The sequence below is a fragment of the Sciurus carolinensis genome, chromosome 8, assembly GCF_902686445.1.
Source record: "Sciurus carolinensis chromosome 8, mSciCar1.2, whole genome shotgun sequence".
In the NCBI taxonomy this organism is placed as follows: domain Eukaryota; kingdom Metazoa; phylum Chordata; class Mammalia; order Rodentia; family Sciuridae; genus Sciurus; species Sciurus carolinensis.
The window spans coordinates 123,089,144-123,116,821 of record NC_062220.1 but is presented as its reverse complement, the minus strand read 5'-3'; the positions used below and the strand labels follow the sequence as shown (position 1 = coordinate 123,116,821).

General features: G+C 56.1%; 2 protein-coding genes across 6 annotated transcripts; both read right to left on the bottom strand.

The window, feature by feature from the left end:
* Positions 1–17,204: 17,204 nt before the first annotated feature.
* Gp1bb (glycoprotein Ib platelet subunit beta) lies at positions 17,205–18,479 on the bottom strand. The gene is made up of 2 exons (XM_047561386.1): positions 18,337–18,479; positions 17,205–18,072 (listed from the first exon to the last, which is right to left on the bottom strand). The coding sequence occupies exons 1-2, from the start codon at positions 18,344–18,346 to the stop codon at positions 17,462–17,464; spliced, it is 621 nt and encodes a 206-aa protein (XP_047417342.1). The 5' UTR covers positions 18,347–18,479; the 3' UTR covers positions 17,205–17,461.
* A 117-nt stretch (positions 18,480–18,596) lies between these two features.
* On the bottom strand, positions 18,597–27,410 carry Septin5 (septin 5). 5 transcript variants are annotated; one of them, XM_047561382.1, is made up of 12 exons: positions 27,255–27,410; positions 27,089–27,099; positions 22,360–22,456; positions 22,166–22,252; positions 21,772–21,895; positions 21,530–21,664; positions 21,279–21,396; positions 21,071–21,172; positions 20,261–20,357; positions 20,041–20,176; positions 19,701–19,807; positions 18,597–19,583 (listed from the first exon to the last, which is right to left on the bottom strand). In XM_047561382.1, exons 1-12 carry the CDS (start codon positions 27,295–27,297, stop codon positions 19,495–19,497), a joined length of 1,146 nt encoding a protein of 381 aa, XP_047417338.1. In that variant the 5' UTR covers positions 27,298–27,410; the 3' UTR covers positions 18,597–19,494. The 5 variants fall into 5 exon arrangements, 4 of the variants coding, with proteins under 4 accessions (XP_047417338.1, XP_047417341.1, XP_047417337.1 ...); XM_047561385.1 differs by having other exon boundaries at positions 19,705–19,807; positions 27,255–27,407; XM_047561381.1 differs by lacking the exons at positions 27,089–27,099; positions 27,255–27,410 and adding an exon at positions 23,143–23,300.
* Positions 27,411–27,678: the final 268 nt, after the last annotated feature.

Below are 27,678 nucleotides of genomic sequence, written 5' to 3'. Positions count from 1 at the left end.
GGCAGGCAGCCAGACATGGGTCATGTGAGTGTCCGGTGGCATGGCCTGAGGGTAGAGCAGTGTGTCCTCTCAGGACAGCTGGGTCCCTGGCCCGCTTTGCTCAGAGCAATCCTCAACCCTGCCCTCGCCCATGTTCTATGTCTGAGGCTGCTTCCAGGCCCGCCAAAAGGGCAGGCCAGCCCAGCACTCCAGTATGGCTAGGTCTCATGCATGGGTCTGGCCCTGCCACTCTGGTCAGCTACCTTCTGGCCTCCATAACCTCAGGCTTGTAGCTCCATATGGGGACAGGCCCATCCATCCAACTCTGTGGGGTCACTGAACTGTGAGGAACAATCTTCAATCCTATCCAAATGTTCCTGTGTCCCTTGCATTTAAATTTTTTTCTGTTCCCTCTACTCTCAAGCCCCATCTTGCTCTTTGTTCTTGTCTTTGTCTCCCCAATCCCACAAAACCCACTCCTGGCTTTTCTGAGCTAGCCCAGTTGATAGAACTTGACCATTGTCCTCTGGAGTCCTCTGTAGACGTCACCTTCCGTTCCAGACTCCAGCACCCAACCTGTCAGGTGAGATCCCCTTGAGTCCCATATCACTGTCACTGGGACCAGAGCACTGAGGGAGGCAGATGGGGCTTAGTCTGGGGAGGAGCCCTTGCCTTCACCCACTCTCGGTTGCCCTCCCCAGACCCCTCAGACAATGTTCTGGGTGTCAGGTCCCTCCCTGGCCTATCTCCCAAACCCAGAGCTGCATCCCTGCTGCTAGCTCACCCTTGCACATGGCTCTCTCCAGTTTCCTTTAGGCATCCTACAGCATAGTGCTTTTGTCCTATTCTTTTCTGTAAAGAGGAAATTGCTAAACTAAGAATCTGTAAAATACTGAAAAACACCAAGCAAACCTGAAAGAGAGGTATCCTTCCTAGTGTCTATCTGTGTAAGGTTCCTGGGGTAGGAGTAGCAGTTGCTGGGGAGAGAGAGACCTGACTGAAGCTCTGCAGGGATCCAAAGGCCTGACCTGACCCTTAGAGAGGGAAGGGGGGTAGCAGGAACAGATGGAGGAGAGGGTGAACACCGATGAATCTGAGGTATCCAACTGCCCCTGGACTTCACTGAGGTTATTGATTGAACCAGTGAGAATTTGTCTGCAAGCACTGTGTTTGCCACATGACAAAATCTAAGAATTTGAACTCTTAGAAGGAGTCTTGGGTCCAGGGATTTGGGGTCTGAAAAGAACCTTGGGGAATCAGTCCTATCTAACCAGCCTGCAGTGGCCTTCTGGCCTTATTCCTAACCCTAGTGAAATTTGCTCCCCAGAGGTAGCCCATCGCATCTGGGGCAGCTGACTTAGCAGTGTTTGCTTTGCAGTTAGTGGGTATAAAGATCATTCTGGTGAATGGCAAGCAAGGGGGTGCCCAGCAAGGCAGGATGTGGGTTGATAGGCAGTATGGGGCACGTTGGGGGGTTCTGCGGGGTCCCCATGCTTGCTCACACAGCATGGGATTGTTTATTCTTTGTCTCATTTTTCTGGTTTGGAGCCCGGGTGCCCAAGAAGATCTAGGGCCATGGGAAGAGGCCTGGGGTCTCTGCAGGGTATGACTGAAGGAAGGGATTGAACCCAGGTTGGAGGTCATCACTAGGCCTGACCTCACTGCCACCTTGGTATCCTAGCCTGTGGGGACTTGGGTGCAGATCGATAGGGATTCTATAGTGAGACGGTCTAGGGCCAAGGGTGGGAGCAGGCTCCTGGTGAGCCCCAACCTTGGTCCTCAGCCCCTCAGCCTTCCTTGGAGAATGTGGGAAACAGGGTTTGTGCGCAGGGGTGGCAGGAACAGCTGGCAGTGGTCAGGGCCTCAAGGCCCCAGGCATGTGGAACCTCCCACCCCACGTGGTATCATTCCCTCAGTTTTAATCTGGGCTCCTCTGCTCGTTCCTTGTGGAGCCCTGGCCTCTGGAGGGAACTGCTGGGGGTCTTGCCACCCTTTTTGCTATCCTGCCCCCACCCCAAGTTCCACTGCTTATACTTCCTCCATACCCCAAACTCAGCTGCCCTTACTTGGGATACCCTCTCCTCTCCTCTCTTCCGGTCACATTCTGCCACACGGAGAAATTGAGGTCCAAAGAATGGAAAAATGCTGATATGAAGCAGTGATGGGTGGTTGTGGCCAGAGCTCTCATACTGGCAAAGGTGGGTGAGGTGCTGGCTATAGCCACTGGTTCTGGGCAGCCTGGTTTTGAGGGAGGGCTTCTCTGCAGGCTTCAACTCCCAGTGGTCACTGTTGCCCAGATCTCCAGACTGGCAGAGCTGTTAATCAGGGGTTTGCCTGCAGACAGCAGGGTTCTGACTTCCCAACTTGATGAGGTGGTGAGGCCCTGAGCAGCTGGCTGGACAGCATTCTGTCTGTGAACAGTATCTGGGCCCTGGAGTGGAGAATAGGGCCATAGAGGTCCATGTAAGTACTGTACTCAGCCCTCCCACCAGTTTCCCTTCCTCTGAGTAGCTCAACACCTACTCAATATTTACAAGATTCATTCAAGAGCTGGGGAAACTGAGGCACAGCCACATAGTGTATCTGTCCTTACAGATTGCAGGCCTGGCAATGAAGGTGACCTGTCTACTGAGGTGAGAGGTACAGGCTGAGGCCTGGCACTGCCCAAAGTAGGGAGTGGAGTAAAGAAATTCCCCTGGCAGAGGAAATTCAATTAGCAGCTGAGCTGGAGTTGGGTGTATGTGCAGCATTCTGGGGCTCACAATTCAGACCTCAATGGGTTTTGAAGGTGCATAGGAGTTCACCAGGGAAGTAAGGCTAGTGAAGAACAGAACGATGTCAGGTGGTAACATTCACCAAGGCAGAAACTGTCTAGAGCTCTGTTCCTCATATGGGCCACAGAGAAGGGGGCAGAGGAGGGGTTGAGTAGTGCTGAGGAAGAGTCCACATGGTAAGGTTGTAACCCTGGAAGGGTTGTGTAACCCTGGAAAGGTTGTCCTCTTTCTCTCAGCCTCAGTGCCCCCATCTGTAAAATGGTGAAGATAGCTCCAAGGAGGTCCTAGGCTTTTTGCTCTGACAGGTTTGTAGTTCTGGGGTGGAAGCATGACCCATTCCTGCCAACTGAGATCAGACCAGGGACTCAGCACCAGGTACTTTGAGGACTGGGGGCCTGGCTGGCTGGGTTCATTAGGATGGCCCACCCTGGAAGAATTCCCAGAACATCTCCCCTCCCATCCCACATTCCCAGCTGGGCCTCCTTTGGCCCAGCCTCCGAAACATATTTTAGAGATTAGACCTTAATCCCTAACTGCCTTAGTGTAGCCCTAGCCTTCTTGCCCTGCACTGTCTGCCCACCCACCAGGTTTCCTATTTGGGGTGCTCTAGCCCTAAAGGGCTCCCACAAGGAAGATGGTACCAGAGAGTGGGGCCCGAGGCCTAAAATTCACCCTGGCAGAACCCAAGCCAGCTCTTCACCCAACCTGAGCTGAGCTTCAGGCCCACCTGTCATCCAGGTAATGGGAAGTCTTTTCTGATTCTGATGTAAAGAAACCTTGTCACATTGCTTTTCTGTCTCCATGGAGCATGTTCTAACACACAGTTCCCTGCTTTTACTTCTGAACCCCAGGCACACATGGCCAATTGATCCCAGACCTCCTTTCCTTCAGATGGGAAGCTTCAGGCTTCTTAGCCCTGAGCTGCATGTAGCTTCTGCCAGAGGCTTAAAATAGTACTTAGGCATCCCCATCCTGATGGTGACAGGGTAGGGCAGGGTAGGGGGCTCTGAATCAGGCAAGGGGTTCAGAACTTCTTGTGTGCCTCATCTAGTGCTAGAGACCTGAGAGAAAGAGAAAAAACCAGCACAGTAGGGAGCCAATGCTAAGCCTTCCACTCTCAGTGTTCAAGGAGGGGTGGTTCCAGCCCTCCAGTTCTTCTATCATCAGAAACTGCAACCCAGGGAGGGGCAGGGCTGGTTCATGGGCGGGAATCGGAAAGGTTCCTCTCTTCTGCACTGGCCCTGCCCCCGTGAGCCTTGGGCGAGCGCCTCATTGCAGTTTGGGGCCCCAGAAACATTTGCTTTAAGTCTTAAAATATCAGGTTCCCTCATCCCCGGGCTTCCCTGGGGACCATTGGGCAGGCGGGAGGGATTTTAGAGGTAAGAAGACTCTGCCGCTGGCCCCTGCCCCACCGACCACTCTACCCCCACCTCAGCCTCAGATGAAGTTAGCCAAGTGTTTGTGGGGCAGCTAGCTGGACCCTCACTCCCCTATTCTGGAGGAGCCCTCAGGCACTCAGATCACACCACTACCTCTCCAAAGTCCCTCCACCCTCCTCAATACAGCTGGCAGGGTGGACGCCAGACCCCAACAGCCTCAGTCTCCCTCAAGAACTCAATCTTACTCTCCCATAGGACCCATGGGTATCTGAAGCCAAAGACAGTTCAGTTAGGGAAAATGAGTCATAGGGAAGTAAAGCCTCTTTAATGAGTGAACCCTTAGTTCACAGCAGAGGACCTGTGCCCCTTACCCTGGTGTCCAGCCTTATACCAGATTAGGGGCACTAGGAAAGGGTACAGGGCCCAGACTCATGTGGGTCTTGAAGGGTGAGTTTTCAAAGAGGCTCCTTGGACAGAAGGTCTAGCCCTGACAAAGGTCTGAAGGGCACTGATTGATGCCAGGCTTTGGTACAGAAGGGAGGCCCTGGGTAAGTGACAAACAGTAGTGTCCCCTTCCTTGAACACAGCTCCAGGTACAGGTTGTCCCAGGTGCCAGAAGAGGGTCTGATAGACCCTGGAGATTCAGGTGCTTAGAGCAGGCTGCAGGACCTGCAGCATATGGGGCTTAAGGAGGCAAGAGAGCCCACTCTGATGACTGGTTCTGCCCTTCAGCATGAAGGTGGCTCCTTTCTACCCCTTCTGTCCCAGGGACCACCACCTAGAGGAAGATACACCCCCTGGGTCACCCCCACTCCCTCTCAGGCAGACCACCAGCTTTGGCTCTTGGGACTAGCCTCTGTGCAGATCGGGAATTAGAGCCAGTTTGCAACAGCTGGGCCAACTCCAGTATTCCCTGGGGGCTACTGCCTTCATTCTCAAGCCCCCATCCCAGCTCATTCCCAGGCTGAACCCCACCCACCAAAACACTGCTTGGGATGTGGTCAGATGAGGCTGTGAGAGGACAACCAGCAGGGAAGTCTTGCCTGCCCTTTGGCTACCAGGATACAGGACTGGCTGCCTATAGAATGGCAGGAGGCTCTGTCCATCTGGCCCTGCCCACCCACTGGAAGTTCCTTGTGCTTGTGTTTGTGGGCACAGCCTCCCTGCAGAGTGGAAGACCCCAGGGGACCCACCTCAGGGCCAGAGGGGACCACATGGGGAGGTGCAATAACCGTAGCAGTACTTGAATCAGTTGTCCACAGATCTGGGTGTGTGCAGAAGTAGTCATCCCTCCCTACCAAATCTGTGGGTTCAACTAGATTTGAAAATATTTTAAAAAATTGTGTCTATACTAAACACATGGACTTTCGTTTGCCATTATTTCCTAAACAATATAACAACTACTTATGTGGCAGTTACACTGTATTAGGTATATATAAACTAGAGAAGATTTAAGGTATATCAAATGGAATGCATTCGATAGGTTCTATGTAAATACTATATCATTTCATATAAGGAATTTGAGCATCCTTGGATTTTGGTATCCTGGTAGGGGAAACCTCCAGGTCCTAGACCTAATACCCCTTGGATACAGAGGGACAATTATATGTAACTTTTGTAGCTGCTGTCCTTTTTGGTGGCACTGATAGGATTAATTCTTCCATTTGTTTCACTGGAAGCTGGTCTTGTAAAGCCTTTTGAGCAATGCATACCAATGGTGTGTTCCTGTACTTACCCCAGTGGCCTACAGTTAGGGATACCAATTTCTATCTGTGGCCACTGAGGCTATGCTGAGGTAGTGAGGGTCTCTGTGCCCACATATGTCCTTTGGAGAGACCCAGGCAAGGCCCACCCTGGTCCCAATCTCAAGAGGATTCTGGACATGGCTATATATTAGGGTGTTGGCCTCTTGGGAGGGGCATTGATGTCCTATTGGTTGGCATTTCTCTGATATTGTCTGTACACATCCTTTTCCAGCTGCCCCTGAGCATCTGTCAGCTGCTCAGGATCCTGGGGCATATTACCCATTTTATAGGTGAGGAAACTGAGGCCCAGAGAGGTTGTGAGTCTGAGGCTATAGAGAATCCCTGAAGGGATATCAGCCATGACTGCCAAGTCACACAGAGGTATGAGGGAGGAGACAAGGGCAAGAATAGGATAGAAGCCAGGGATGGACCCCTGTGGTCCACACTGTTTATACTGCCCCCTTCATGGTCAGGGCCAGAGGAAGCAGGAACTGGAGTAGCTCTCTCAACCCAAAGGTACCAAGTACTGTGTCCCAAGGAGGAAGAATTATAGCCAGGCAGAGGATTAGGAGGTTGTTGGCACCCTTGAAACCTGAGCTGGCAGCCAGCTCTGGGAATAGGCATCTGACCCCTCTGTGGCCTCTGGGATCCTGGAGAAAATCCTGGAGGCTGAGTTAATACCAAGACCAATTTTTATTTCAACAAAGTTAATTCTCAACAATGTGATACTGAGGCAGAGGGATTTTCCTTCTTTGGGGGAAGAAGGAAAGGGTCCTGACACAGTGACTCCCCTCCCCTCCCACTACAGCATTCTCCACTGCTGGGGGCAGGAGCGCCCCACAGAGCTTTGCTTCCTCAGGAGTCTCGGACCTGTTCTTCCCACACAGGGTCTCTCTTAGACCCTTGAGATGGGCCTGGGGACCTCCAAGCCCCTCTACTCCTCCTGTGGAAGGTTGGTCCAACTACTGTTAGTTACTTGTGTGGGCAGAGCTCAGGAAGGTTTGCTGAGGAATGCCTAAGCCCCTGTCATGCAATCATGCAATCTTAGCAGGCCATGCCCAGAAGAGATAGCCACATGTCCTCCTATTTCTTGGGTTACTGTGGTTGGCCTAGACTCAGACCCTGGTTAGGGGTCTGAGTTGTGGGCAGGAACAAGGGTCTGGGTGGCATGGGGGCCATCACATGTCCAGAGATGGCCACCCATCTGCTCACCTTGGGGAATCCCAAGATGAGAGGAAGAGAGGAGCTGGGGGAGAAAGGGAGCACTCAGACTCGACATTGCTGACCCTACAGCTGAATGTGGGACCAGACCCGGAAGCCACTCCTTCCACTGAATAATCGAAAATCTGGGGGCCACAGAGGCTACAGGCAGGTCTGTAGCCCTGTCAGAAATTCTTCCTGACAATGACCACATGGGTTGCTTTACAGGGCCAGGCCCTGCCCCCACTGCCCTGCCTTCCCTCCATCCAGGCCCACTCTATCACCTTCTCTTTGGCTTCTCTGTCTGAGGTGGGTGCTCACTCCTCTGTATACCACAGGTTGGGAGGCAGGGCCCCTAGCCTTTGTACATTCTGTGCCCTTTAGCTATCCTGCAAGCCCAGCAGTGCTCAGTGCCAGCAGACCCAGCTTCTATAGGGATACCTACAGGTGGTCAAAGTCTAGGGAGGCCCGTGACAATGGGGGGGAATGGACTCTATGGAGGGGACCAGTGAGTATAAAGGTTTAGAGGCATGTTAGGGCTGCCTGAAGCTGCCCACACTGGCTCCCAGGCTCACTGTGGGCTTACTGCTTGAGGGCAGGGGTGGGGGCCCAAGGGCATCTGCCAACAGGCCAAAGTCAAACCAGATGGGCTGGGGGCCCCATGGGGCAGGCGGGCCATTCGTCACCGTTATCTGCCCCGCCGCCAAAATCACAAACACATTTTTAAGTGAAGGACTGGCTGCCACCGGCCTGTGGGCCCTGATGCCGCCCAGCTGTGGCCACACTGGGCCTGGAGACTGAAGGAAGAGTGCTGGAAGCTCTGGGACCTGAATGTCCAGGCCATGCACTGGGATTTTACAGGAGGGACAGAGGAACTCTGGGTAAGGGATGTGTCTTCTGTGTGGGGCTGGTGGCTCAGTTGGTCATTCTGTGAGATGGACCTGGGAACAGAGACACAGAGAGACAAAGACAGAATTAGGGACAGTGATAAAGAGAGCAGAGATAGAAATTGAGTCTGGTGCCTATCACCAGAGTTCCTCTGAGTGGACCCCCACCACCAAGCCAGTGAACCAGTGAGCTATGTGGCTCAGTCTCACTTCTTCTTTGGGCTGACCAGGAGATGTGGGCAGGGCTATACAAGGCCCTGGCCTCTTGGGGTGTGCAGGTAAGGGTGGGGCTGACATTCCCTCTGATTATTGCCCTGAACTGGCATCCCCCACAACCCAGCACCCTGGACCCCTGGGTGGACCCTTGTGGGTGGAAGGGGGCGCCAGGAGAAATGGCCTGTGACAGGGGTGGGCGTCCCTGGCGGGAAAGCAAACAGTGTCAGCAGCTAATGAGCGGGAACCGGGCCTGGGGCTGAGGGCCTAGGGAGGGGTATGGCCATCGCTCATCCTGACAGCAGGCAGTGAGGGGGGGCCAGGGACCAGCGGTGGGGGGGGAGTCTGAGAGCCGACAGAGGGTCCCCTAGAGACTCGACCCTGCACATAGATAGACAGACGAGGGGAGGTAGCCAGGCCCCCTCCCTCCAGCTGTGGCCCCGACAGGACCCGACTTGTTCCATCATCTCCCTATTCAACTCTCGAACCCTTGGCAGCTGCCCTGTCCCCAGACTTTACAGGGAAAAGGAGGCCATCCAATGAGGGGAGCCAAACCTAGGACCCCCATACTACATTCCAGGGAACAGGAATCCTTGGTCTCCAGGCCCTATACTTCTGGCCTGTGTAGCTTTTTGGGTTTCTGCCCATCTCTGGGCCTTGATTTCCCTGTATCTATAAAGAAGAATAGGGCAGTTAAGGGAGACTTCCATGTCTTGACTATACCACCATTGTTCTTCCTCCTGTGTACAGCCCCAGCAACCCTCAGGGGACCCCCCCTTTCCCACAGTTCCCATTCCTGCCAAAATCTTGATATTCCCAGCAGGACCAGTGGGCCTGGGTGGAAGGACTCAGCACCTGAGGAAAGCAGTCCTCCGTGCCTAATCTTCCAGGTGTATTGAAGCTGCTCCCCCATCTCATAGATGGTAAGACTAAGGAGCACAGTGGGAAGGGCAGATGGACTGGTCAACATCAGAGCAGGTTTTTGGTCTCCCGGCTTTAGGCAGGTGGGCAGACCCTGAGCCCTTAGTCCGGTCCAGGCAGAGCTGGCCTGGAGATCAGAAGATCTCCCACTAGCCCTCAGCACCCCCACAATTACAGTTTCTAAGCAAAGTTTTCGAACCTCGGGTTTATTCCTGAACCCCTCCTGGTCCAATCCCTGCTCCTGTGGTCCCACAACATCCCAGTGGAGTGACCTGAAGGTGCTTGCCTTCAAGGTGTCCCAGCCTCTGTCCTGCCTCAGCCGGGAGGGAGGTGCAGCCATAAATTCACACCGCCAGCCGCCCGCGGGATAAATGTGTCATCGACTACACGATTTATGAGCACACCCCTGGCCCTCAAGGCAGAGAAAACAAAACTCTGTGTACACATGGTGCAGCGGGCAGGGACGGGCTGCTGCCAGAGGGGTGTGCAGCAGGGGCGGGGGCAAAGGCAGGGGCGGGGGCAAAGACAGGGGAGGGGCAGTGGAACACGCGAAAGCAGGAGGTGTGAGGACACAGGCATACTCATGGGGTGTGAGCATACAGACACTCACAGGGTGGAGTTGAGGACACTGATACACATGCTTATTGGGGTGCAGGGTCACAGACACATGCTTATGGGAGTGTGGGAACACAGACACTCAGGGATGTGGACATCTCTGATATACCCACATACTTACTTGCACACAGTGCCGTGCTTACTACACATATGCATATACTCAGTGGTCCAGCATGCTTGGGGAAACTCAAGAGGTTTGCCACCCAGATCATGTGTGTCTAGCCATGCGACTGAACCACCCTGGAGGTGTGATCCATTCAAGGGAAGGGAAGACAGGGAAGAGAGACTTCTCCAGGTACCATGTGTGCATGTGCATGTGTGTGTAGGGTCTCCACACACCCCAGGCAGCCCACATGGAGAGTGGTGGAGAAAGATACCCAGGGACACTGCATGAGGAGTCAAAGGCAGATATGGAGACCAGTATGCCCAGGGTGGGTGTGGGAGAGTGTCAGTAGAAGGGAATATATAGGAACAAGGGGCAGGTGACTCCTCAGCTTGTTTGTGGTCTCACCTGCTTTGAGACTTGATTAGCACCATCCCAGAGGCCCAAGACAGCCACACAAACAAAGTCTACCAGGTCCCCTGCCTATCTTGCCCACCAGGACAAGGGGCACAGTGGTGCCTGCCTGTTATCCCAGTCACTCTGGAGGCTGAGGCAGGAATATTGCAAGTTTGAGGCCAGACTCTTCAATTTAAGGGAGATCCTATCTCAAAATTTAAAAAAAAAAAAAGTGATAGAGCACCCCTGGGTTCAATCCCTAGACTGCCAAAACAAAACAAAATGAAAACAAACAAAAAATGCCAGCTTGATGCTGGAACCAATCCAGATATAGCAGTCCATGCCTGAGAGTTTAGAGAGAACTGTGGCAGGACTTTAAGAAGCATCAGGGAACACTCAGGTACTAAGAAAGAGAACTCAGGGAAGATTCAGGGAGAATTTGGGGAGGACACAACTGCAGCACTGAAGTCTGGAAAGGACCAGGAGGTCAGTGAGTGGAGGCTGAGGGTCTTCTGGTGAGCCTTAGTGGTCAACACTCTTCCACTGGGGATCTGGGAAATATTCCCTGTGCTCTAGCTAGTCTGCTTCTTGGTTTTACCAGAAGAGGTTTAGGTGTGGGGTCCTCTGGGATGATTCAGATAGCAGTAGATCCCCAGCCCAACATGAAGGTACTGGCTGATGTCTCAAAGACCATAGCACAATCATGGTACTCTGAATAAGGGGAGATGAGGATCACTGACCCCCAGTCTAGGGAACACAGAGCAGGCTCCTGTAGAGGAGAGACCTTTTCAGCAGGGAACCCTTAGGCCAGAGACACCAACACTAGGGACCCACAGACCAGGGACATGCAGAGGAGAGAAACACAAAATAGGGACCACCTACTGGGGATCCTAGAGCAGGGACCACCAGAGCAGGGGGTGCCCAGTGAAGTATTTAGTGCCAGGAGAGACCCTGGACTCCTACAAACAGGTCTGTCTCCACTTCTCCCATAAAGTCTATGGTTTCCTAGGCTCCCTACCTTCTCAGGGTGGCTGTATCCCTGCCTGCATTCCTGGTGCTTTCTGGACCTTGCCCCTCAGGCCACACTCCTGCAAGAAGTTCATGCAGTCCACATGCGAGAGCACCCTTAGTGGGCAACAGGGGCACAGGCAGGCATGCTGGGACAGGCAGCTGTCAGGGCTCTCAACCTCCCCAGCTCTATTCAGACAGAAGTCTCTTTCTCGGCATCTGCAAAGACTGGCTGGAATTCTTCAAGAGCATCTTTAAACAAACAAAGCATAGAGAAAAGCAACCTCCCCCCAATACAAATCACATCAAAATAGATTTCCACAGACACTCGAGCAGCACTCTACCCTTGGCCTGCCCACAAGCACCTCCTTGAAGTGATCCCTCCTTTTGGAGCCCCCCAGAGGCCCAGGGGCACAGTTGCCCCTGAACAGCCCCAAACAGAGGTGTTGGGATGCACTAAAGACAAACACTGCCTGGGGATTCCCCCCCCCCCCATCTCAGTGGACCTCCTAGTCCCAGGAAGTGACCTTCTTCTCAGAGCTGAGCCTACCAGATCTACCCACACTGCCCAGGCAAAATCAACAGCCACCAAGGAGGCCTTCTACCCCAGTCTGCCCACATGTCCCAGGGTCGAACAGGCAAAACTGGAAGGATTCCCTTCCAGCCCCTCTGAGGGTTCTTTAACCCACTGGGGGTGTAGTGGCCCTGTAGGATTGGCCCCAGGGTCCTGGGCAACCCAGATAGAGACAAAGCCACTCCTTGGGGGTAGTCAGGGCAGGCTGGTGCCTGCAGAAGCTGTTCCTGCACCCCTCCCTTGGTCATAATGGATCCGGCAGGCCCAGGGCCTCTTGATTTGTCTGACATGCTTAAACAAACCCAGCTAGGTGAGTCCCTCAGGGACATCATAGTGTAACAGGGACAATCTCAGTGGAAGGAGGAGGGAGCTGGACATATTAGGAAGGGTAGAGGGAGGGGCACCTCTCCTGGGTAGGGGTTTGGGGCTAAGGCACATGGACTCCCAGCCCTCTGCCTTCACTGTACACTCCCCAGAGATATCTTTAGTGCTCAATTTGAAGCTTTGTTTTGAGGGTCAAGGGAACTGTCCTGTGACCAGGATCAGACCATCCCATAGCACACTCAGTGCCTCTTTCAGGCACATAATTCCAAGAGCTCCAAAGGTCTTTCTAAATAAGGACCATCCCCCTACTCTGTCCGATTCCATCGTTTCTTGAGACTCCACAGTGGACGTTTGTTTCCTTGTGTACAAATGGTCTTAACGCAGCCATATATACCATGAGGGGCAACCTGCAGGACAGATTCCTGTAGAGGGAGAGACTGCTGGGGCTGGCTCCTGAAATTGGGGGTCTGGGCAGTAGGGGTGTTGACATATCCCACAACTCCCACTGGTTGCCTCAATCCTCTCCCACTCTCCCACTAATACTGATGTCACACCTGTTTTGTGAGGGCATGTGTGTGCGTGCACACACACTCACACCTGGGGCCCACCTGGCTCAGTTCTCACCACTCTTTGTCTGGAGGGCCCTCAGCACCCTGGTGGGAGAGGATGGAAGGAGGCACAGATGACATTTCTCCTGGGGCAGAGTAGACCCAGCGGGTGGGGAGGAGACCTCACTGGAAAGGACCTGTTGACCCCCAGTTCCTGTGGGACCAGTGACAGGTCAGCCCCCAAGGGTTCTCCTAATGAGGACACATCACTCCCCTGCAGACATTTCCTGTCTGCTGAGAGAGTAGAAGGCAGTGAATGTGTGCATCCAGTGTAGACAGAACTTGGTTTAGACAGCTCTAGGCTAATTTGCCTGTGCTGGTTAAAAAAAAAAAAAAAAAAAAAAAAAAGAGAGAGAGAGAGAGAGAGATGGGGGGGACCTGGGGGATCCCCCAAAAGCTGTTTAAAGAGGAAGGGACACAGTCAAGGCCAGGCTTAGCCACCAGGATCAGTGACCCTGAAGACCCTCACTCTTCCTGGGGTGGGGGTTGTGCTTCCAGAGTGCCCCCCTGCTGATTTATGGTCCTCCCAGGGGAGCTGGAATTATGGCTGCAAAGGCCTGGCTCCCTCCCTCCTCCACCTCCCTGTTGGGGTCAGCCAAGGTTGGAGGTGGCTCTCAGCTGGTCTCCAGATGGGTTTTGTGAAGGGGACACCTGGGGGTGGGGTGTCAGGGAGGCCAGACAACCCAGTAAGAACCTGGCTGGTGTCAGTTGCCTCTGTTTCTCTGTCATGTATCTCCCTCTCTGGGCTTCTCTCCGGTCCCTGCCTGTCTCAGGCCCTGACTCTGTCACACGCAGCCCCTGCAGCCCCTCTTCGCCACCGGTCTCCCCCGGGTGGGAGGGAGTGGGAGCTGGTGATTTATCACTAGCCGCCTGTCTTCCATCGGAAACGCTGGGGGTGGGCGCAGACGGTGCGGTGAGCTATGGGCCCCCAGGGCCCTGCCACCCACCCCAATGTTGTTGCTCTGTCTGGGCGGCGGGTGCGGTCCTCCTCCCCCACGTGGCCTGGGCTTGGGCCCCCCAGAACTTCCCAGGACCTCCTCTATGCGGGGGCCCCAGCAAGTTAGCCCAGCTCCAACTCTTCTCCACATTGGAGGAGGTCCAGCAAGAACCCTAATACCGTCGTCGTCCTAAGGGTGGCGGTGCCTTTTTTCTTGAATATTTGCCCTGACCAGGCATGCTGGTTAGAAGCTTCGGAGTCCAGCCCTCACAGTTGCCCGCCCTGTCCCCTCCACGGTGTACACAGCAGGGGCCCAATAAGTGTTTGCGGAGCAAACACCAGCAAGAGGGGTGAGTGCGCACCTGGGCTGACCCCCTACCTCTACTCCCGGCGGAAGAGGTCCCTTATCTTTGCGGTTGATGGGCTGTCAGTACGCCTGGGAGAGAAGGGGAGAGTCGCGCTCACTCCTTCCCTGTCTGTCAGCGGTCCCACAGCGCCCGCCTCGCAGTTCCCCGGAGGCGGAGACCTGTTCGGCCCTCTTAGTGCCGTCCCCCGCAGCCTGGACATTTACCCCTCCTCTCCTGGCCTCTGTTTTTCCGCAGACTCTGGCTGTCTGCACCCCTAGCTCCCACCTCTGCCTGCGCGTGCCCCTTTGCAGGTGTTTTCTGCGGACCGCGAGCGCCCTCTGGTGCCATGCCTGGTTCGCGGCCCCGGAGAGAAGGACCGGATTGGTCACTGGACAGGGAGCGTCACAGCTCAGACAGCGTCCACCCATTTCACAAATGAGGAGATAGAGGCTCTCAGCGGCAGGACACCGATGTGTCTACAGTGGGACTGCTGTCTGGCCTTGCTGGGGATGGATCTATCTACCTCTTAGATCAGTCACTTGCTGTCGGACTGTGCCCAGGACTTGGAGCTTGTGGCTGGAGCTCCTGGTGGGCCTTGGGGAAACAGGCCTGGACCCAAAGTACTGTGCCATGCATCAGACCAGGCAAGGCTGGGAGGCTCCCTGTGAGGATGTGCTTGAGGGGGGCCTTGAATCCAAACAGCAATCACAAGAGGGAGGGCATGCTGGGCAGAAGGACTGGCTGGCAAAGGTGTGGAAAACATGGGAATACTTGGGACTAGGCCTCCATCTAAGTTTGAAGTCTTGGGAGTCCAGTCAGTCTGGTTGGGCAGTGTGACACTGTCACCTCTTACCTCCTGGGATAAAGGTCAAAGGGCCCTGAATCAGCCATCCTGGTCTGGATGTGTTGGGGGTTGGACAGGGCCTCCAGAAGGGTCCTCTGTCTTGTGCTGGTCTGGGAGGAGCCTGAGGCCACAGAGGAGGCCAGCTAGTCAGTGGAGAAGAGTCCCTGGGGCAGGTGTGCTTTCTATGAAGTGGAGGACAATACTAAGAGCAGGGGGTGTGCATTTCCCCTCCCCTTGCTGGGCCATTCAGGAGCGCTGAGCTGGGACCATCCTCTTCCCCATACTATTTGGAGGCTGAGGCCCCAGGTCAGCATGTGGAGGGTCAGCTTAGGGTCAGGAGTTGGGATTGGAGATTCCTAGGTCCCTGGAGAAGGTCAGCCAGTCTGGTCAGACCAGCATCCCCTGTAGTCAGCAGCAAGAACAGGGATCCTGGTACCATGGAGCTCAGCTGCTCCGCTGACCAGCAAGCAGGACTTTTTCATTATGTCTGACCACACTGATTCATTCTGATTCCCATATTAGTGGAGCCCCCTTGCTCTGCATCTCCTACTCCTCAGGTACCTTAAGCCCACCCCTTGAGCAAAAAACCGACCCTTGAGTGCTCAAGCCTTGCGAGGAGTGGGCCTGGGCTCCTTCCCACAGCTTCTTTTAGATTGAAGGTCACTCAGGCCCCCTAGACCATTTTCTCCTAGACTCTGAATTTGCCCCTTGGAGGCCTCAGTGAGGAGGAGAATGGGGGTCCTAGGGACCTTTCTCAGCTCTGCTCCCATGGCAATGACAGAGAAAGCTCTGGGGCCTAGTAAGGAACTCTTCTCTGGGATTTGGTTTTCTCCCCTGGATAGCAGAGGGGATACCGCCTCCCTGCATCATTTTCAGACTGAGTTTAGAGAACTGCCTGTCTCTTACCTGGGATTCTGGGAGTGCCAGGACACCCTTGCAGGGTAAGTTGGGCAGTTCCTTGTACAAAGGGGGTCATTGTCCTTGATGTGGTGATAAGGCCGGATAGACAACCGAACAGTCAGCTGCAGCCCACAATGGGCCGGATGCCCTGCACCTGCCCAAAAGGGAGGGGGTGGCTGTTGCCTCATGTCTAACCGGCAGCCTGAAGATAGCATCAGCCTATTGGAAGGCCATCCATCTTGTACCACAAAGGCCAGGACAAAGGCCATGTCAACAACAACCTCCCATACTGGTCAATGGCAGTCAGAAGGGGCTTCCTATACCCAGAGATGAGGAGACTTCCTGTACCTAGACCTGAATCCTGTTTGGGGTCCTCAGAGAACAGTCTTCATTGTTCACAGGGCCAGCAGGGTGGGAGTCAAACTGAGGGTAGGAGAGGCACGTGTCCCAGGCACTTCCAGGCTGACTCAAAAGTGAGAAAGGTGTCACCCCTCATTTGCGCACCCTGTGCCCCTTGTTAGCAGTCTTGTACTATACTGGAGCACTCAAAAGAGGAATTAGAGGACTGTTTGCTCAGTTTTAATGGCAGGAGCGGATGGTCCCTTGCTAGTCTGGGCAATCAAAAAGGCCTTCCTGAGGAAAGTGGCAGTGAGGTGGGCACTTGCTGGAGAGGCAGAAGGTGAGCAAAAGCAGCAATGTGAAGGGCATTGTATGCCAGGCAGAAGGAAGGGCACATGTAGAGGCCTAGTTTGGAGGTAGGGTCAGTATGGAGCAACCTGGGAGCCTGGGAAGGCAGTGACTGTGAGGTGGTTAGTAGGGACAGAGCTTTCAGGCAGAAGTGGGCTTTGGGCCTCAACAGAAAGACCAGAGTCTGGGGCTGCTGCTGTGGCATGGGGAAATGGTATGGGAAGAAGAATATTTGGGGGCACCTGCAGGGGCCAGGGTCTGTGGGAAGGCCTGGATCACTCCAGGATACAAGATGCCAGAGACCCTGGCATCACTCACACAGGAACTTCCATGTGACTCCACCTCTCATCCTGCCCTGCATACCTTCCAGAGGCTGATTCACTGACCCCACCTGACTATTCTCACCATGCAGTCACCCCAACCTCAGTCCATCCTTACTGCTTTGAAAGCTGTCCATACAGCAAGGTCACTCATAGGGGACACAACTCCTGAGCTGTTCTTGGAATCCTCAGAACATCCTCTTGGCCCCTCACAGCTCAAGAGAACCGTTTCCTCTGAGCGTCCTCTGAGTGACCTCACTGTTCACAGAACCTTCACATCTACCCACAGACTCCTGTAAGTGCCAGGCCAGTTTGGCTTGTGCATGCAAATATGATTGTGTCCCCTTGGACCATCTTCCTGGAGTCTTTTCTGGGATCTGGCGAGGGGAATTCCAGGTCGTGTGGTACAGAGACCAGTCAGATCAGGAAAAATGTTTATTCAGCATGGAGTTTGGGAAGACTCCACAGTGTTTGAACTGCAGAGAGGCCCCTTCATCTTCCTAAGCGTGGAAGGCGCAGGGTCTCCTTACTTGGTGTGGGCAACATTTCCAACCCACATAGAACTGGGCTTACCTGCCCGTAGGTTTGGGAGATCGGGCAGGGGAGAAGGACGAGGCGGATCCCAGTTAGGGAGAGGGATCCTTGCACAGCGTCCTGTCCAGTTTGCAGACCTGCGTTGCTGGGCGTTGGTCCGCTTCTCTCAGGACGTACCAGCTCCAGCGGGTTCGGTTACCAGTGGGGTAGTTAGCGATAACCCGTGCGCTGAACGGGCGCGGGCTCGGGCTCGTAGCCTCCGCAGGCGGCACAGTAGCAGCGCCAGCAGCAGCGCGTGTAGCAGCCCGAGGACAAGTAGCGAGAGCTGAGCCGCCAGCGCACCCCAACAGAGCCGACCCCGCACGCAGGCGGCCCGCAGCTCGTTCTCAGTCAGGTAGGGTAGAAGGCGGCCGCGCAGTGCAGCGGGCGAGGAGCAGCGCAGGTCGCGGTAGGGCGCGCGCTCCGGGCGACCAGCCAACCAGGCGCGCAGCGGCACGAGGTTACAGTCGCAGCGCCAGGGGTTGGCGCTTAGGTACGCCGCGCGCAGCGCTGGCAGCGCATCCAGTAGCCCCGGTGGCAGTGCCGTCAGGTTGTTGCCCGTCAGCACCAGTTCCGTGGTGTCAGGCGGGAAGGCGGCGGGCAGTGAGGCCCACGTCAGCCCGCGTCGCCCGCAGTCCACGAGTGTCCCTGCGCAGCTACATGGCGCGGGGCAACCCGTGGCTGGGAGGCTCAGCGGCGCCAACAGTAGGAGCAGTAAGCTCAGCGCCCCGCGTGTTCCTGTAAGAGAAGGCTGCGGTGAGCTGAGCTACTGATGGGACATATAGGTGGCGTCCCTGAGCATCAGGATCGCTGGGTCCCGCTCCATTCAACTCCTGAGGCCCATGGTCTCAGCAGCAAACCTCTCCACCCCGACTTCCCTAGGCACTGAATATAATTCCTCTGTAAAGTCGGATCCAGCCCTCTCCCTACTGTTCTCTAAACGAACGGAACGTCCCCCAAACTGGGTCTCCCAAGAAACTGCAGACTCGACCCCAGACTCACGGGAGTCCATGGCGAGAGGATGGTGGCCCGGCTTGCTCTGGAGCAGGAGGCGTTGGCCAGAGCCAGCCCACTCCTGCTAGACACCTCCTCACGCTTGCGGCACAGACCACAGTGCTGCCGCCTGGACAGAAATAACCCTGAGGCAGCTTGTGCTGGCGTTGCAGCAGCAGATAGGGCTCTATCACCAAGGCCCGCTGACCGTCTGCGTTTCCGCTCCCACCCGCTCCCAGGGGCACACGCAACACTAGGACACCCTCTGCAACGTTCACCAACATTGTTCTCCTGTCACCAGGACAGGACACAGCATTCACAACTGAACAAAACAGATCATGAGGTGTTGGGGGAAGAATCATGCGGGTGGAGAAATGGAGGAGGCCAAGGGCTGGGGATCCCAACAGACAGTTGAAGTGTTCAGGTATTAGGGGTTGTTAGGGAATGAGCCACCGCCGACTGCCCCTGGAGCCCTCTGGGTCAGCCCTGGGTGTGGGGAAGGGGCATGGGCTGCCACAGGTCCCCTTCCACCCTCCTCTGCCTGCTTTCTCCCCACAAGCAGCCTTCTGGTCTAGCCGCTTCCTAATTGCTTCAGACACCCAACTCTGCCTACTTCGGTGGGTGAGGAGGTAAGGGAAGCCCCTCTCCACACAAAATAGGGTGTCAGCATAGGCTGGGTGGCCCATGGGCACAGAGGACTCCCAAGTGTGCTCTAAAGCATTGGATTGAGGGAGCAGGCCCAGAAGCCTGGAGATCCATTTCTTTCCTCTGCCTTCCTTAGTTTATGTGCATGCCTTGGTTTATGTGCATGATTGAGCAGGGCCTGGAATCTGGTTGCTGTGACTTTCTTGGAGATGGGGGTGATCTCAGAAGTTGTACTCAACTTAGCTCCCATTCCCCCAAAGCCAGAGGGGGCTGGTTGGGACAGGGCTATTGTTCAGGTCCCTTAGAAACAGATACAAATGACCTGGGAGGGGTTGATGCTGAGAATAAATTAGGGTCATATGGGGTTGTGGCTCCTTGTCTCTGGGTCGGGAAAAGTCCGGTCAGGGCCACTTTGGGTTTAGGGTTGGGTCCAGGCCCGACTGAGATCCAGGTGAATCCAGGATGGAATCCAGGCCAGTCTGGGGTCTAGGGGTAAGAGGGGCCAGCCCGGTGACAGGTGGTCTATCCGTGGCAACGTGGAGCTGGGGCGGGGATCACTGGTCCTGCATTTGCTGCTTCATCTTCTGCAGCATCTCCTGCATGCGCCTTAACTGAGGGATACAGAGAACCAAGGGAGGGCAGGTGAGAAAGGTAGGGGGAGAGGCCAGACCCTGCCCCCACCCCTTCTGATGGTCACACCCCATCCTGGCTCCACCCCTGACACCCACCAACCTCCTCATCCTTCATCCTGATGAGTTTCTCAGTCTCAGCATCCGGGGTGGGCAGTGGTAGGATGGGGATGGGGCTCTCCATGCGGCTGTCTTGGGTCAGTTTGCTGTGGTGGGGGGAATAATGGGAAGGAAAGGGCTGTTGGGAGGCACAGTGTGGTGGGTTGGGATACAAAGCCCCTCAGCTGATTCTGGGGAGAGCAAGCACTGTGGGTTCGATTTGGGGGTTGGGACAATATTGAGTTCTGGTTGGGCACTGCCAACCAGCCCCAAGTTACAAAGACGTGGTCAGGGCCAGAAGGTGTGAGGTCAGGTTCCAGTGTGTGTGTGGGTGGCTCACCTGGTCATCTGCTGGATGCAGTGTGCACGGTAGTTTTCGTAGTGCACGTCACAAGTCACGTCCTTGAGGTCGTGCATGTGAGTGCGGATGAGCATGTTGCGCAGCTTTACGAAGTCGCAGTGTGCCTGATTCTCCACTATGGGGCAGAAGTGGGCTGTGGGTGGGTAGCTGCCCCAGGAGCCTTCCCACCCAGTACATGGTGCCCCATGCATCAACTCACCCTCCACGATTCCCCAGGGGTACAGTCGCCCCCGGACCCGCTGCCCCTTGGCTTCCACCACTGTGTTGCTGCCAATAACAGCGAAGGGAGCACTCTCCTGGGGGAGGGGAGCAAGGGCTCACGCCCAGTCCGTGTGAGTGCAGGCTTAGTGGTTGGAGGGGGCATGGGGGCTCAGCACCCAGCAACATGCCCTTCCAGCAACACCATTATCTACTCCCCCCCCAAACACATCCTGATATTGTTCTTTTGACCTCTTTGTTGCCCACTGCAGCCATGGTTTGTGCAGTGTATACCCTTAGGGCCTCTGCCAGGTTGTGCCCAACCAAACTCTCCCTTCCCGATTCCTTCCACATCTAGCTTCCTTTCCTTTCTCACCCCCCAGGCTGAGCCCATACCTTGTGGTATGATGTACCTGTTCATGCTCTGTTGACCCAGTGGACCTCTGCTCTTGGCCTAGGTGGGTCTTAATTATCACTGTAACTGGGGCACCCAAAGCCACCACTCTCTGGAAGTTAGAATTCTGGGAGTCAGGGGACACCATAATCCTGTAGCCACTGGGTTGGGCCCTTCAGCTGTTGACCCATGGGAAGGTCATGGTGATCTGGGCAAGTGTCCCATGACTCACTGGCACTTAGGTGAGGCCAAAATGATCCACCATCAGCCACATAGCAATGAGGGTACAGGTCCTCTATCTCCAGGACAAATGATTCCTGCCCTCATCAGGTTGGACTTGGATGTCAAGCCAAGTCCTGTGAGGCCTCCAGTTCTCTATTCCTGGTCACCTCCATCCCCTCCCCACTGCATATTCACCTTCAGTTCCCGGTCCTGTTGCTTGAAGTCTTCATCTTCATCTGAATCACATTCTGGAAACTGGTATACATGAATCCCAAATTTGTCAATCTCTTCCCGGATCTGCAGTGAAAGAGCGAAAGCTGTCAAGAAATGGGGCTGGCCAGTTTCCCCAGTATTCTCAGCCCCACAGTCTTTGGCTAAATCCCCTCTGTCACAGCAGGCTCACCCGCTCCTTCAGCTTCCGGATTTCACTGGGGACCAGGCAGTCAGCTTTGGCAATGAGGGGCACGATGTTCACCTTCTCATGCAAAGCCTTCATGAAACCCACGTCCACTGGCCGCAGCCTGCAGAGAGCAGCCAGGGGCAGGGATGTGCATGATAAGGGGTAGAAGTAGTGGTGATGCCATGACAGGTACAGCCATAGGGATACACTGTAGGGGGGTGGGCCCTAAGCCTGGTCCCAGGACAACCACATACCCATGCCCAAACGGGGAGATGAAGTACAGGCAGCAGTGCACCCGGTTGTCTTGGATGTTCTTGCGATTGAGGCCACTCTCGTCACGGAAATACTGTTCAAACTGCTGGTCCACATAATCAGTGATGGGTTTCCAGCTGTGGATGGAGGGAGCATTAAGTCAGCTGTGAGGGCTGCTTACTGGCCACAGGGAAGCTGGGGTTGGCTAGGTCAGGGATCCATTCCCCTGTCAGGCCTTCCTCACCACTCTGAGTTATTGACAGCATCCCCGAAGCCGGGTGTGTCCACAATGGTTAGTTTCAACTTGACCCCCTTCTCCTCAATGTCCACTGTGTGCTTCAGAATCTCTACCGTCTGACTGATGCGTTCTGCAGGGGGATGGGGAGGAAGGCATTGTTAGGATGGGGCCACTTCAACCCTTATCCCCCACCTCAAGCAGCCAGGACTCTTCTCATCTATCCTAGTGCTTTGACCTTGGCCACATTTTACGACTACGATCTGGGCCACTCCTTCTGAACCCTGAATAGGGACCCACATCATGAGGAGGGGAGGAGGGCTGGACCTGGAAGGTTGCTCTTTGAGGGATTACAGGATAGGGGTTGGAGAATCAGTGTCAGGACTGTGTGTGGGCCACTTACCCTCAGCACTGAGCAGCTTCCTATCCTTGTACAGGTCAGTCAGGAAGAGGCTGTGGACCAATGTGGACTTCCCAAGGCCTGACTCACCTGGCCACAAGTATAGTGAAAGAATTGGGTTAGGTCTGGGTCCCCCACAATTGAACCTGGCAGGCCAGAGGCCGCAGCCATTCCACCCAGCAGCATGGCCCACTCACCAGCCACCATGAGCGTGAAGTCGAAACCCTTCTTTACTGACTTGCGGTGCACCTGGTTGGGCAGTGTGGCGAAACCCACGTACTGCTTGTCGATATCCTAGGGGCAGGGTTGGGGCAGGTCAGTGGCACTCTGGTGTTTCTCTGCAGCAGCCCAATGCCCTATTCCCTACCCTGATCAGAATGAGGAGATAGTATATGGCAACAGTCCCTACCTAGGGTGGGGCATTTCACTGGCAAAAATGAGGTGAGGGTTTGTGGACAAAGGTCTGGAGGTGGGAAGTTTGGTGAGAGGGTGGCAGGAGAAGGCACTCCTGCCCCAGCCTCAGCAAGAGGCTTTTCAGGGATCCTAGACTGTGGGGAGATAGGGGAATGCCAGGCCTCAGTAGGCACTGGCAACTGTCTTTCTGGTCTCCTTTTGTGGTCTGAAGGTATCAGGACTGAGACCCCTCAGACACACAAGGCCCTCCACAAGCAGGAGAATCCCAGGCCTCAACACTCACCCCTTCCCAGAGTACTGAGGGTGGGAGGCCTATCTGGCTCAGATCCAGCACTGGGGGTGGCTGGCTGCAGCGGCAGCAGAGCAGAGGCTATTTATAGACAATTGCCTGGAGCCTCCCCCACCAAAGGGTCCCTGGTGCCCACCACCAAGGACACATGTCTTGCTGGGCCCTACCATGTCCTGGAGCTCCCAAGTCCTGGTCAAGCAAGCTTGCACACACTGACCTACATTCCATCCCCTACACACACACACACACACACACACACACACACACACACACACACCTTGAGACGCCTCTGGGCCTGGGTCCGAGGTGACAGCAGCTGCTCCACCAGGCGGTCCTGGGGCGCTGCCAGTGAGTCCATCGTGGCGACCCTCCAGACCCTGTCGGCCACTTTCAGACCCCAGACCAGATCTGGCCCACCCGCGCTGGGTTTTCGCGAGGGACTTACGCGTGTTACCGCCCTTAAGCCCTGTTCTCGTCCCCGTTTTGCAGACACGGGAACTGCGGCCTGGAGAGGGGACGTCTCCAATTCTCCGGGCCTCTGACCCCAGAGGCCTTGCGAGCCATCCCCCTGCCTCTGCGGGCCTGCCCTGAGCTGTGGCGGCGTCGCAGCCTCGGCAGGCCTGGTTCCCGCACCCGAACCAGAGGCGGGGCTTCGCGGGAGCTCGCTGCAGGGGGCGGTGGAGACCGCCCCGCCCGCCGTCGCCGGGAAACCGTCGCCTGGAAATTGGGCCGCAGGCGGAGCCACCGGGAAACTGCTGCGGAGGGCAGGGCCCAGCAGAGGCGCAGGGGCGGGCAGAGGCGCCGCGTGGACAAGGAGCCCCACCGTGGCATCCGCGGTCTTGGTCCAGGCGTCTGAACAGTGGGATCGCCGGCCGGGGCAGGTCCGCACGCCGATCAAAGGTGGGAGGGGTGCCTGTGGCTAGCGCGCGTCCTATCCCCCGAGACACCCGCCAGAGGGCGTCAGGGGCCGCTCCGGACCCACGCGCAACCGTGCAAGAACCAGCCCCAACACCCGTGCTCTCTTGGCAGACTAGGTATAAAAACCTCCCGATGGTGTCATCGAGCCCTCAACCCACCGACACATCGCTTCAAGCGCTCCTGCTTCCTTGGCGCTGATCTACTCCGGTGTGCGCGCATGAGCTATGTGTGTGCTTAGGAAATTTTTTCCTATGCGGAGAACCCGTAGAGGGCAGAACCCACCTCTCTCGCGAAGCTCAGACTCAACCTGCCCACCCCCTACCTCAGCAGAGACTTAGGTGGATGGAGGGCACGAGAGGGTGGAGGCAGCCAGATTACATTCAGACAACCCCCTTCCCTTCAATCTTGGAAGATCTGGCCAAACTCGGGAAAATGCCGCCCACAAGGCACACCACCATCACAGTCCCCAGATGACCCCTGCAATCAGAGACGAGGTGGGGGTACAGAGTGGGGTCCACTGGTCCAGTGGGCACTCCCTTCCCCTCGGAGCTTGCCTACCAGGTCCGATCCATAGGACTTGGCGAATGCAGGATTGGAGAGCTTCAGTCAGCTAGGCCCTCACCCCCGTATGGTCACCCCAGGAATCTTATAAGTCTGCTGTGTCAGAAAAGCACTCTCTGTGGGCCACCAAAACTTTCCTTACCCTCCACCTCCAAGATCCTATCAGAATCAGTACAAGTCCATCCTGGGGATGCGAGTGGTGGTTAGGGGAAGCAGCCTGCAAGGCTCCAGGATGATTGGGTGTGTCCCTGGTCAGCATGCTGCTGTAGGACTAGAAAGGCCCCCTCCCCCAAGCAGTACCAACCCATCCTCCTGGCAGGTCCTCCCTTCTAGTAAAGAGGCTTCCCACCCACCGTCCAGGCCCTGGTCCTGCTGTAGGGCTGGAGCCCTGGTACCTGGGGAGGAGGGTGGATTCACAGCTGGGAACAAAGAGCCTTTCATCCCAGAGTAGGGGGACAGCCTCAAGGCCCCCAGCTCTCCCAGCTCACCCCCCAGTACTGGTTCCCAGAAAGCCTCCTCACTGCCACCAGCCCTCTGTGGTCCTGTCCTGGAGGAAGCCTCTGGGCTGAGTCCCATCCAACCTCCATCCCAGTGTTGTCCACTTTAGACATAGGCCTCAGCTCAGCACACACACAAAGAGGTTGGCATCTTGGAACCGGGTCATGTCCAGTAACAGAGAAAGCTCTGACCTGGGCCTCTGGCTGGTGTGTGTGTGGGGGGGGAGTCGCAACCCTCCATACCCTGATACAGAGCCTGTTGGTCTCAGACTGCTAGTTTCCCCACCGGAAAAACACAGGCTTTCAAGAGGCCCATGTCAGGAGGGCAAAATTCTCACTCCTAGCTCCTGACCAGGCTGCCACATCAATCAGCTAGGCCCAGTCAGAGTCTGTATGTTCAGTGGGGGAGTCCCAAGGGAAGGACCCTGCCACCCCCTTTCTCCAGTCACTGAAGCACAACAAATATTCCTCAGGGCTTCCGGAGCTGTATGACAGCTGCACCCACCTCCTCCTGGTGCCTGAGACTCTCGAGGCATTTCCATTCTTAGAATCACCCAAGTCAGTTCTGGAAGCAGCATCAGAGTCAACAGAGCCCCATCATTGCCTGAGAGAAGGTAGGGGGGCACAGAGGGCTGACAGTTCCCCCCATCAGCTGCTTCTCTGACCCCCTTGGTAGAGTAAAAAGGAGGCCTGGAGAGGCTGAGACTCAATTATAACCACAGTGGTCACACTTAAGCTATTGTGTGTTTCTGGCTTCCCCCAGACCCACTGGGGTGCATCCCAAACATTTGACCCCTGACCCCATCCAGTGGCTCCCTCTGTGTGTCTTTGAGATGCCTTCTCTTTCTGACCCTAGGGCAGGGTATGGGATAAGGCTGGCTTCTAGCTTACCACCAAAGGATGGGCAGATACAGGCCTGAATAGGCTTATAACTTAGCAGGATGGAGGTCCCCACCCTGGCAGCAATAGGCAAGAAAACCTGGTTGGTGCTGAGCAGCAGGTGCCCAAGCCTGGTGACTCAGAGTGCCTTCAGGCCAAGGTTGGGTCACTCACAGTTCAGGAAGAAACTGATCAGGTGGTCTCTCAGCATCAACCCCTCTTTCCCTCTCCCTTGAACAATAGCCTGGTAGCACATCTTTGCATCCCAGGCTTTGTCTGACCTGCTGTGATGGGGAGGCAGCTCTCTACCCAGGCTCCCTGGGGAGTCCCTCCCAATGAGACTCATCAGTCCCTGGGCAGGGCATGTCCCTGCCAGAAGACTGGCACTGGGCAGCCAGTGACTCCCAGTTCATGCCACATGCCAGCTGTTCCTGCCCTGCCTGCTGTACCATGGGCTAGGACTCCAGGTTCCTGCTCTGCGTGAGTGTCATGTGTGAACCCCCATCTCTGATGGGAGTTGCCATGGCCCCTGTGGTGCTGGAATTGGGCCCTTCTTTCCTCAAAACCTGGCTGAGCTCAAGACAAAAAGGTCATCTGCAGGGCAAGTGGGAGCACCGAGCGCACTTGGTTACCAATTCCCCACCCCTCTCTCAGGTCACAAAGCTTGGTTTAACCTGCAGCTTGGTTGGGTTTTCACAGGGGGTGCCCAGGTCAACTTCCTGTTGGATCCTGCATTCTCAGAGGACTGGGATCAGGCCAGCCCCTTTAGAAGGTCACAAGCCTATCTATGCCCACTGGGTTTGAGGACCTATTCTGGTGCCTGGGATGACTCAGACCAGGCTTGGAGGCTCCCAGTCTAGGAAGAGGCCGAGCTATAGTCTAGAGTATATGAATTTGTGTGGGGGTAGAGGAGCATAAAAGTGTAGGGGTGTGAAGTGGGGTGGCCAGAGGCTTCCCATGGTGCTGGTCAGGGATTATGCACTGGCTGGTGGACCCAGCCTCTCCCCCAGCCTGTGGACTTCCATGACCATTGATTCACCCAGGACCCCTGCACATGGCCTACGGGCCAGGTCAGCAAGGAGATGCTGGCGCTGGACCAGTGGGAAGATACCGTGATCCCATCCTCCCATCCTGAGGAGGGGACCAGGCCCCTGCTGTGAGGGTCAGGGGACCAGGCAAGGAGCCCACTTCTTCCCTGCTCAGCTCCAGGCGCAGCAATGCTGCCCCAACAGACAATTGATTATCGCGACAGGGACATACGACGCCGGCGGGGGCGGGGTCGTGACTGGGAGCCAGAGGCATCGGTGCCACAATAGGTGACAGCCGGCGGGTCTTGCTAAAAGGGGAACGGCGGCGGAGAGCATGTACCTGTTTGTCCTCTGCCAGGTTCGGGTCGGGGTCGCGGTCGGGGTCGGGTCCAGGTCCGGGCGGGTCCAGGCGGGCGGGTGGGGAAGAGACGGAGAGACACGGTGAGAGGCGGGCAGGCGTCAGGGACAAAGGCGCGCGCGGGCACGCGGGCGGGCGCCGGGCTCACCTGGGGTCGCCAGCTTGCTCTTGTACCGCAGGCCTGTGCTCATGGTGGCCGCCAGCGGGGGACGTGCGGCGGCGGGCGCGCGGGCGGGGCGCGGCGACGAGCGGCGGAGGCCGAGGCCCGGCTGCGGGGTGACCCGCCCCTCCGCGCCGCCACCGCCCGCCCCGCCCGCGCTTCCACTAGCCAATCGGCGCCCGCCGCGCCCACGCGCGACCCAGCGCGGCTGGTGGGGGCGGGGACTGAGGCACCCCTCTCTGGCCCCCCGGCCGGCGGCCTTAGGGCTACGCCCTTGCCTCACCAATGCAGTGCTTCGTCTGCGTGGGGTGGTGGGAGTCAGCAACAAGGAGAGTCCCGCGCTGCCCCGCCCAACACGGCTGTTCCCACTGCCCTAGTCCCCTACCTCTCATTCCCCGCTACCTCTGTTTCC